Source organism: Belonocnema kinseyi, chromosome 5, assembly GCF_010883055.1.
Source record: "Belonocnema kinseyi isolate 2016_QV_RU_SX_M_011 chromosome 5, B_treatae_v1, whole genome shotgun sequence".
In the NCBI taxonomy this organism is placed as follows: domain Eukaryota; kingdom Metazoa; phylum Arthropoda; class Insecta; order Hymenoptera; family Cynipidae; genus Belonocnema; species Belonocnema kinseyi.
The window spans coordinates 138,448,318-138,459,546 of NC_046661.1; the positions used below are offsets into that span (position 1 = coordinate 138,448,318).

At 31.3% G+C, this 11,229-nt stretch overlaps 1 protein-coding gene across 4 annotated transcripts in view; it reads left to right on the forward strand.

Moving 5' to 3' along the window:
* Positions 1–8,974, forward strand: part of LOC117173392 (general odorant-binding protein 56a-like) — a 23,193-nt gene extending 14,219 nt beyond the window's left edge. Inside the window, exons 6-7 of one of the 4 annotated variants that reach the window (XM_033361926.1) lie at positions 8,115–8,257; positions 8,782–8,974. In XM_033361926.1, coding sequence (XP_033217817.1) covers positions 8,115–8,166 — 52 coding nt within the window. In that variant the 3' untranslated portion in view covers positions 8,167–8,257; positions 8,782–8,974. Of the gene's footprint in view, positions 1–1,699; positions 1,719–7,744; positions 7,831–8,114; positions 8,258–8,781 lie in introns of those variants that run through there. The other 3 variants (XM_033361927.1, XM_033361929.1, XM_033361931.1) reach the window with 3 other exon arrangements.
* Positions 8,975–11,229: the final 2,255 nt, after the last annotated feature.

Below are 11,229 nucleotides of genomic sequence, written 5' to 3' on the forward strand. Positions count from 1 at the left end.
GACCAGAAGGATAGAATCAGGTTGGCACACTGCAGTAGGATTGGCGGGAAAATTTGAAATCAGATGAGTTACTCCAATCGACAAAAGGCGTCTCAATTGCTTCTTGAAGTCTCTCAATAGGTCTAAAGTGTTTTTGAATTCTTCAGGATGGTCTCATTTTTTAAAGGTACATGTAAGAAAAAGGGGAAAAACAGGCAGAATCTATTCTTTAGCTTAAACTATCTTAAATAATTAACCCAAGTCTTGGAAAACCGCGCAACTTCCGGATTGTCGGTAGTATAAGAATGAAATTGTTTAAAATGGAAAACCCGAAACTATTGACAAGTTCAGAACATAACCTGGAGTTTTAGAAAGGTGATCCAGGGCTTCTGTTTTCAATTTAAAAATTTTGTGGTTGTTTCACATGGAACCACTTTGGAATTGTTTCGTTAACTTGGATAACCCCGAATGAATTAAAATTTACGACAAGCGCTCGCTCAAGGGAAATTAAACGGCGCGCTCGCTGAAAGGTTACGGAGTTTTTTTATTATTTCGAAACATTGGAAAATCCTATAAAAGCTTTGAAATTTTCTTTTTAAATCTTTAAAAACCGTTTATTCTGTCTAAAAAGTTTTAAAATCATTTTCAGGATTATCACGATCTGATTTTTGTCAGCATTCTTAAAAATTATTTGAAACTTCTGGATATCTTTTAAAATTGTCTTAAAGAATTAATATTTTAAATAAAAAAATCATAAACAATTTTTCCCCAATTTTTTTAACCTTTCCCAATATTTTCAACCTTTTAAAATTTTTCGCTCAAAATTTCCAAAACTATATTTTTTATTTCCTGTTTAGATTTTTATATTTCACTTTATTTTTTATTGTGTTAAAAACTTCTAAACATCACTCAAATTTCTTCGAATTTTGTTTAAAATTGTGTGATTATGTAAATTAAAAAAACTGTCTTTCAATATTTAACATTCTTTTTCGAAATTTTATATACTATTTAAAATATTTTAATACATAATTACAATTTGTCTTTATATTTACTTTCCAAAATTAAAAATTACTTGAAAGTTTAATAGGAATTTTGAAAAATTTTCTAATCTCTGAAATCTTTTCAAGATTTTAATTTTTATCCGGATCTTTTAAAAACTTCTGAAACATCTAAAAATCTTTTTAAATTACTTTTAAGTTTTCCAAAAAGATTGAAAAAAATTCTGAACAATTAGAAAAAATGTCTCAAAATCTGCAATATTCTTTCTCCATTAAATAAATTTTACAGATAATTTGCAATTTGAAAACTTTTGACAAATTTGTTTAAAAATAAAAAATAGTCTTGTCACGCACCTGTCTCAAAATAAAAATTAAAAATGTTAAATTGCTAAATAGTGTTAGTGTCATTGAAAAAACATTTGTGATTCACAAATATTGCTTATATTAAGCTGAAAAAATATAAAAATTAAAGGTACATTTTAATATTTTAGACTGAAGGTTTTCAAAGATCACTTCAAAGTCTGTCCCAACATTTTTATAATCCAAATTAGCATAAGATAAAATTAATTAATTAAAACATATGTATTTAGTCAGTTTGGAAATATCGTGATTTTCGAAAATTTTATTACCTAAATTGTTAATTTTTTTGTTAATTAACCATGCGCGTTAAATTCATGAGAAAATAGGGCATGCCATTAATATAATTTTTCTTCCTTTTTCAGAGGGAGATAACGATTGTGAAATAGCGATGCAAATTTTATTGTTCATTTTTTAAATTTTGAATAAATGGAAAACGTAGTTTTCATTCTTGCGATATTTTTATACCATGGTGTTGTTTTTACTGAAAGTGGTCCTCCAGATTCAAGCGTCACAATCGTAAGAAATTTTTTAATGTTTAATACTCTAAAAAACGAAAAAAATTAAAAATTAATTATTGAAAACGAAATATTTAATTTGTTTATAAACTAAATTTATAATGAATCATGGTTACGGTGTTGAGGTTCATAATGTGATAACTGAAGATGGATATATTTTGGAAATTCATCGAATTCCTGGAATAATCAATAAAAAATTAAATAAAACAAAAAAAGAAAAAGTTGTTCTATTAATGCATGGCTTTGTCGGTTCCTCTGCTCCTTGGCCCCTTGCAGGGCCCAATAGATCAATAGGTAATATTATTATTTTTATAAATTAATTTAATAAAGCTTTTTCTTTCAATTATAATTATTTGAAGCAACAATTTTAAATGGAAATTTTAAAGAATAAAATTTACACTCTATAAAAGTAAAATTAAAAAATCCGAGCCTTATTTAAAACTAAAAAATTTAGTCGCAGACTTGTATTAAAACTTTTTTTTGCGGAAAACCTTGAAAATTTGTATTTATTTAAGTAGCATTATTTGTTAAGGAATTAAAAATTTTCAAATTGTCATTTAAACTTTTCGAAATTCAACCGACTCAATTTGAGTCAGATTAAGAATTTTAATTTTAGATTCAGATATTCTAAATAGTTTGGTTTAGTTTTAAACACAAAATATTCTGATTTCTTAAATTCTTAGAAAGTTGTTTTATTTTATTTGAAAATTTCCCAAAAGTTAAAAATTGGAAACTTACAAAAAAAAACAATTTCTCTATTGAACAATTGAATAATTTCTTTTTTTTGTAGCTTCAATTGTAGAATTATGAATTTTTCTAGTGAACGCTACATTTTTAAATTTTTTTTCTATCATGAGTTTAAATTTTGCATCTAAAATTAAAATGGTTGATTTGCGAAAAGTATAGTTAAAGCACTTAATTCCTTAACAATTTTGTGTTACACAAAGTAATTTCAGTTTTGTGATTAAAATTGAAATGTTTAAATTTCAAAAAGATTATTTAAAATTTTAGAAATGGTTAATTTCTACGCGATTAAATTTATTTAAACGAATATAATTTTCAAGAGTTAGAATACAATAGAGTTTACACATTACAATATTTCGTGAATAAATTTTTTGTTCAGTTTTTTTTCTAGTAATTTAATTTTCAAGATCCAGAATTGTACATTTTTTCATTTCAAACGTTTAAAATAAAGATGAAATTACTTTTTAATTTTAGAAAAATTTTTCTGACTAATTCGTATATTGAACCATAATTTTTCCAATTTAAGAAAAATTCAGATTTCTAGAATTTCAGAAGATTTATTTTGAAATATTCAATTGAGATTTTAATTTTAAAATGGCAAAATTGAATCATTTCGGATTTGAATTAATTGAAATTTAAAAGTGTAAACTTTGAATTATTTAATTTTGACTGGTTTTAATTAGACATAATAGGAGATACATTTCTTTGAATTTTAAATATCTATTTGTGGAAATAATAATAAAAATATATTAAATCGGATGCCCTCTCTAGTAGCACGATATTAGGTGCGCGCATGCGTACATCATGGGCGCTAATCATGAGAAAAATAGCACAAGGAGTGGGAGAACCACAATTAGTGTGCGTGCCGTACGTGTGATGACGTTTTAAGAGGAATGTACACTTATCGGACGGCAAGTTATCGGACTTCTACTGTATGCAGTTTCAAACACAGAATATGTTTCATTAACAGAATATTGCGGGCACAATAGTAGCAACTCCCTTATTAGGTCTCTATACCTCTTTTTCTTTTCATTGTGCTTGGCTATGATTTTTTTGTCTGCTAGTGCCCAAAAATTCGATAACGAACATAGTTCGCTTCTCGAAGTCAAGAAGAACCATGTCAGGCCTCGAGCGTACAGCAGAAACAATTGTCGAGAATATAAAGTTCCAGTATGTGCGGCACTTCTCATTTTCGACAATTTACTCGATTTCCCTAGGAGCTTTCAGAGAAGCGATATTAAGGTTAATGTCGTAAGAGTGACAGAGAAGGTAATAAAGCACTCTTAAGGCCGCATTGTGCCTCTGAATGTAGATTGTTCCTGCATGAGTTGGATAACTAGATAGTGTGTATACTAAATGCTCGGGATGTGCATACCACGCCCTGCAGCAATCATGGGGAATGTCTTAGCTCAAAATGTGGCGACGGTACGTTAAGTTGGAAATGACATCGTCTTGACATGCCAAAATAAAACCCTCCGTGCCAGACTTCAATCTAAGTAATTAAAGGAAAGCAAAAGTTAGCTCACACAACATTGACTGATCTTCTACATATCTGTGAAAGATGCCGTGCATCCTCTTATCGAGGAGCTGTTCACGGAAGTTTTTCTCTTGTGCTTTCTTAATCCGGGCTTTCTGTAGTATGTACTTAAGACAGATTCGATTTTATGTATTTTGCTCACCCATAATGCATGCTTTTGTTCGCGTGCATAACCTTTCTTGTCCAGATATTAAGGGATCTGAGCTCTATCAACAAGCTCAGGGTCTTCAGGGTTGCCATTAATTTGTTCTCGCTTCCAATAAACCTTGGCGCATTTCCTAACCAAATTCCATTCCTATTTTCTGAGTATGTCGTTCGACAAGCCCTAGAGCTAGATGTAGTAGCTCTTCGTTTTTAGTATAGATCTTAAGATCGTCCATGCTAAATAGATGAGTGACCTTCTACTTTCGATCTGAAGGTTTGCCGCAAAAGTACCCATCGGAATCGCGGAGTGCTAGAGATAGTGGCAATAATGTGAGGCAAAAGAGGAGTGGGCTCATGATGTCGCCCTGAAAGACACTTGTCGGAAAAGTGACCTTGTTATTTTTTACACGATTTTTTCCAGATCAGATAGTAAATCTAGTTTTCTGAAGTGGTTTGACGTATATTACGTCCAAATAGAAACTTTCAGTGCACATGCGTCAATTTCGAAAAAATACCTCAGAAATTCTATTTTTCTTGATGTGGGTCGTGTTTTTTGTGTTCGCATTTCAATTTTTTATTGTAGTAAATAGTAAAAAAAATATATGGAGGATCACAATGCTACCGAATTTAGAATTGTGAATAATTTTTCAGAGTTTTATGTTTATCGGTTCGTGTTATATTATTTATTTTATTTTATTCGTCTCTTAAATCTAGCGCCAAATATCAATATCTAAAAATCCTTTAAATTTGAATAAATATCAAAGCATTTTGTCAAGTTGTAATTAGGGAAACCCTGCATAATAACATATATAATATTTTGCAATATGATACATGAAAATTGTTATCGCAAGAAGCAAACGACGCACTGAGAAAGTTTTCCGTCCTTTCTTCCGCTCGAAAAATAAATCCTTCCATGGGATTACATCATGATGTTGGATATTTCTTCTCAGGCTGGGCATAATTATTATTTTCAATTAATATAGCGCATTCTACAAAATTATTATTAACTATTATATTTCAAAAATGAACGACACATTGACGCGTTGTTGATATATTTCTTGCCACACAGGTTCTATCGCCCGAACAATCCTATCATTTAGGATAGCTCTGAATTAATTACACATTGTGTTGAGGCAAGTTATTGGCCTGTAATTCTTCAGATTAGCTAAGTTACTTATTTTCGGCAGAAGTATAGTGCGCCCTTCCACCAACCACTCCGGAATTGGTTCTTCCGACTTTAACTATGAAGTGAAAATAAGGGCCAAATACTGATGTGATGAAAGAAACTTCTTCCACCAGAAGGTCTTGATGAAATTTGGTCCTGGAGCGGAATAGTTCTTCATCCCTCTTAAAACTTTCTTCACCTCCTCAGTAGTGATGGGTGGGCATTATTCATCAGGTGTGATAAGGGCATCACACAGCTCCTTAAAGCTATTTATGTTAGCTGAGTCTTCGCCCAGTCTATGTTGCACTTCGTAGACTTCTCTCCAAAATACTACAACCTCCTCTGGTTTGGCGGGTGGTCGACAGTAACTGGAGAGTCTTGGAAGAGTCGAGATGAGTCAGAGAGAAATTGCTGATTTTTTCTGACCCACGTCTCTCTCCGCTCAAGACCTCTGTTAGTGTCAGATAGTATCTGTATTCTCTAAACAATAAGCTGCCTGTTGGTCAGCAGCTTTGACTTGTTACGTGTGTGATAACGGGTCCGAAGTTCGAGCGCAAACTTTCGAACCTTGGCGGTAAAATTCTCGCCAGATGTGATATAGTCAATCACACACTGAATACGGGATGCCTACTATCTTGCCCAGCTTATCTTTATCTTTATTATTTTATATTCGGAAAAATGTCCACGAAGCTCGTCATCCGTTTCAGTCAGATCTTTAGGCTTGAGAAAAACCTGGGTGTTAATGTTTCTCCGGGTCATAAAGCATCGCTCTTCTTCTATCGGATGCCTGTCCGCGGTTGTTCTTAGTGTCAAATCTCATTTCTGTTGCCGGCTTGTTCTGGTTGTGGTGGAGTAGAGGTTCCTGAAATGCTCACTGATTCATGAGAACAATTTTCTCTAATAAGCCGAACTATTCAATCAGCAGTGTAGTTGCGCCGTTCTGCACACGCGGCGGTTGTGGCACAGTTCTGTGCTTGCCCAGCTTAGGAAAATATAGCACCCACATTTCGGAGCGGCTGATCTCCGTAAATTTGGGGTAACCAGTGTCCCGAATCTGGAGCCAAGCTTATATTGCGATTTGCATTACCGACTGCCGTAATACCAACTCAGTCAATACCATCCATCGGTAAACAGAATTCTGTTCGGTCAGTGATACCGCCATAGCCCTATTACTAAGCTAGTAAATGGGAAGAGCAGTACATGGCCTTCATTTTTTGCAGCGTTCAATTTAGTTGACAAGGGTTCTCAAGTGTGTGCTCAGACTTTTGTTATAGGGTCCTTAAAACCCAAATATAATGAAAAAACAAAATTTGTAGTAGCTTTGTCTCCAGCTGCTTGCATGTCGCACTTATCAGACATACCATCATTTATTACACCATTCAATCATATATTTATGGTAAGCACTTTTATGATAAATATTTAATTAAAAATTATTATTTATTATTATGAACTGTATGCGTACTGGTAAGTTTGGAGCTTAAAAATGAACAATTTAATTTTTTACAACTGTTCTTCTTCAATTCTTCTCTCTTTTTCAAAGAAACGCATTGCTAATTTTTTAACTGAATACAGGAGTACGCATTTACTGGAGAAAAACTTTTTTTTGATACCGTTGAATTGAAATTTATTTTTAATGAATCAAACAGTTTTTACAAGATATTTTTTCCGATTAAATTTAATTTTAAAATTTCAATAAATTAATTTTCCACCTGGTCTTAATTGACTTGAAGTATTTTCTGTTTTTAAAAAAGATGACTTGATCGACAGTGTTGATTTCTATTTTTGCGGATGATGGAATGATATCTACACTGATTGATGGTAGCTATCTTTTATCATAATACATATTTCTTTAAACGGAGTTAAAAAAATATTTGAAATAAAAATTGTGTGGTATAAAGTGAATTCCTGCATTCATCAAAAATGTCTTTTAATTCTGTATTTTTAGTTGATGCCCAAAAGACTTCACAAAAATCACTTTCATACCATTTTCGCAACCATAGAGTACACTTCAAAAATGTTGAAAGTTATGAAAACTTTCCAGCACCATTAAAACTTTTTCTTTTCATTTTAAAAAATTACGGTAAGTTTCTGTTACCAAGCGATAAGAATCTAGAAGGGTATTGTTTTTTGGAAAATAAACATTTTAATTTTCAAATTCCACCTTAATACTTACAGAGTATATCAGAAGAAGTAGGATATTTTCCCATTTTTCAAGCTTGACCGATGCTTACAAGTTTCACAAGTCATTTTTGCAAATTGGGAAGTATATTTCAACCGTTTTGCATTTTTATTATATTTGCAGTCATTGGACCTGGATATGAAGAAATCGATCGGGTTTGATAATTTTTCATAGTTTGACTAAGGAAAAATGAGAGGAAATGTACATTTTTCGTTGAAGAAAGTCTAGGGGTATGAATAATTAATTCTTTAAGAATAACTAAGAAGCGATAGCTGATATGGGGAGGGAAAGAGATTACATTTTTCGGACCTTCTTATTTTTTGTATCGATAATCGTATCATAATTAAAGAATGTAAACTTTTTCGAACGAATTTAGTGCATTTCATTAAAGTTCATTAAAACAATTTTGGCATTTTGGATTTGAACAATATCATCCTGGCATGTAAAATAATTTTTTTTTCAAGCTTAAATTTAATTATTATTTTTTTTTAAGGTACTTTTCGACAATATTATTATGGTCCGAAAAAAAACTTAGAGTTGTATAATTCAACAACCCCGCCGGATTATCCCTTGGAAAGAATTAAATTTCCTATTGCCATCTACTATGGGTCGAGTGATTATTTAGCAACACCAAAGGTCAGTTAAAGTTAATAGCAATATTAATCCGATTTCTTTTATTAAAATTTAATATTCTGCAACTTAAAATAACATTGTTCAATTTTAAATGCTTTTAATTAGAAATGATTTAATTCTACGCCTTTATATTGAAATTGCGCATTTTTTAAATTTTACGCTGAAGTTTTTTAATAGTGACAACTTCTGCTAACATTTCATTGTATTTCAAACATTAAATTTCCAATTATTCAAACTTAGCTGCTTATATTTGGAAATTATACAAGTTGCACTCTTTTCAATTTTATTCGAAATATTGTTCTTTTTTCAAAATTCAGCCCAATATAAAATCTTTTTGTTTGGTACATTTCTAATTTAAAATCGTTTAGTATGTTTTTAAAACCTAAAACGCTTTTAATCGGAATTTTTTAATTACCAATTATTGTTGAAAACATATTTTAAAGTTCATATTTAGAACTTTGGTTAATAATGTATTTCTAAATTGTTTATATTTGAAATGTTAGGAATAATATTTTTTTGATTTTCAGGATATAGCTGCACTTATAAAAAAGCTTCCGAATGTAGTCGAAAATTATCTCGTCTCTGGAAAGAAATTAAATCATCATGATTTTGTGTTTGGTCGAAATATCAGACAACTTGTTTACGATCGCGCCCTGTCCTTGATGGAAAAATACAATTAACAATATTAGGGGCAGAAAATAGTTTATAGACCTCGAAATATTAAAAGAATTATCTACATTAATTTATAATTCTGTAAATTAAAAAAATTATAAATCTTCATAAACTTTTATCATAAATAAATGTTACAAAAGGTATGTCTTCAATTCAAAATCGTTAAATTTATAATCTTTTAAAGCAGTAAAAGAGAACGACATTTTTCACAGATCTGTCAGAGGACAGACTTGAGTCGGTTTATGTTAAGGTATCCATTTAAAGAAAAACAGAAGGACTTATGCATGAGTAACTTGTTAGCTTGAAAAAGATTTAGCACACTCGAAACAAGGGCTACAGTTCAACCAAAAATTGAAGAAAGCGTATCAGAAATTCATGCTACTCTATGAAGAACTAGGACACATGGAACGAACATAGAGTGGAGCTGATGATGCAAATGTGCCTCGTTAGGCAGTCATCCGGAAATCAAGTTAAAAGACAAAATTAGGAGTTGTTTTTTATGGGTTGGTCAAAATAACGTCAGTGGTATCTCTAAAGAAAGCCAACAGAGCCTACTTTTATAGTCTGTTTTAATATCCACAGGTGATCTCAACTCACGATCAGGATAGTTAAATCAACCCTCTGAGTGTCAATCGGAAGTGGCAGCGTTACCTAAACATGTTTTACTGCAAATACATATTGAGATCTTAAATTGTATCTCTTATTTTCTTGAATTTTTTTATACATTCCAAATAAACAAAATTAGGAATACGTCTGTGTCCTTTTCAGAGCTTTTTTTCACTAACGCTACTAGTCTTCAATTAAGAAAAGCAACTGATCCGCCCTTAACAATTGTCAATTACCATGTTCCGCTTACCTTTGAACTTAGTATTAATAGATGATTGTATTATGATTTTAAGTGCGAACATGCCGGTGATCATTTTGTCTAATTATAAATGATAAAACCTTCCAGCTACTCACCGTGATCCTCTAGTGACATTAAGTGCCTTGCCATGGCGAAAAGATAGGCACACTTAGCTTATAAGAGGTCTGGTAGCTTGACTAAGCTATTTCAGATTCTCCCAACTAAGGGCACAATGCAAAAAAAATATCTACAACCTTTCACCTTAATTTCATAAATAAAAGAAAAAAATTTTCTATTGAGAGTCCTAAGTCTTTTTGGAAATTTGTCAATTCGATGTGTGATACATAAAGTCTGCCTAACAACATGTTTCTTGGGAACGAATAAGCTGATACTACTGGTGGGTTTGAGTACACTTTTTCTAACCACATTAAGTCTGTTTAAGGTGTACTGTCCACAAATGATATTCAGTTTACCTCAAGTAATACAATCGATTTGCCTGGTATAAAAATAAACTATTATGAAATTAAGGAGAAACTAATAAGTTTTTGATGCCATATATTAGACTCTCAGATCTCTGGGCTTTGCCATTAGAAATTCATTGATGTTAAAGAACCTGATGGCGTTCAGAGCATTAGATTTCTCTTTTTCGTACGCATATTAATTATTACTCTAATATATTGTCTTCATTTTGCATGATTAAAAAAATTAGACTAGAGAGAGCTAATTATTTAATATTATTTGCGGCCAGACAATTGGGAATGGCACTGAATAAGCAATAACATAAATATGATGGACTAAGAACGTTGTAAAACATCCCGAAGATAGCATTTGTATTTTCCAACTATCCTTTCTGTTCAGGCTACTTAAAGGGAATGTGACTCATGTGACTAAAGCGCTTTTTTCGTTCAATAAGATGAAAAGTCATTAAAAAAACTTTCCTAGAAATCTTAAGAAGTTTTTTTATTATTTTGAAACCATGCAAAATTCTTTCCAGATCATTCGAATTGTTTATAAAATGTTGCTCTTCTGTCGCAGATTAAAAATGTTGCCGTAGGTTTTAATTCCTTGCATCCTGTCAAAAACTCGTTACGAAACATTTAATATATATATTTCACAACCCGGATTTAAATACTAGCACTCCCCTATCAACTTTAAATTCTTTTTAATCTTCTTCCATTTGATGGGAAATTAATAAATAAAAAAGTCGATGATATTCCAACCAATTTCAATCCTAAAAAAATGTATTACCGACGGTAAAATCGGTAAAATCAGACGCTTGAATAGCAGGTCACACAACAAAGATAGGATTTTAATTTTAACCTGGCTTGTTGGAATAAAATAAATTTGTACCTTCAACGCCATCCTTGTGGTTGGTTTAATTAGTCCTTATGCGGAAAACTCTAAATGGCAGCTAATGAATTGTCAAGTTTATTCGCAAATTTTTTTTTAAACTTTAAAA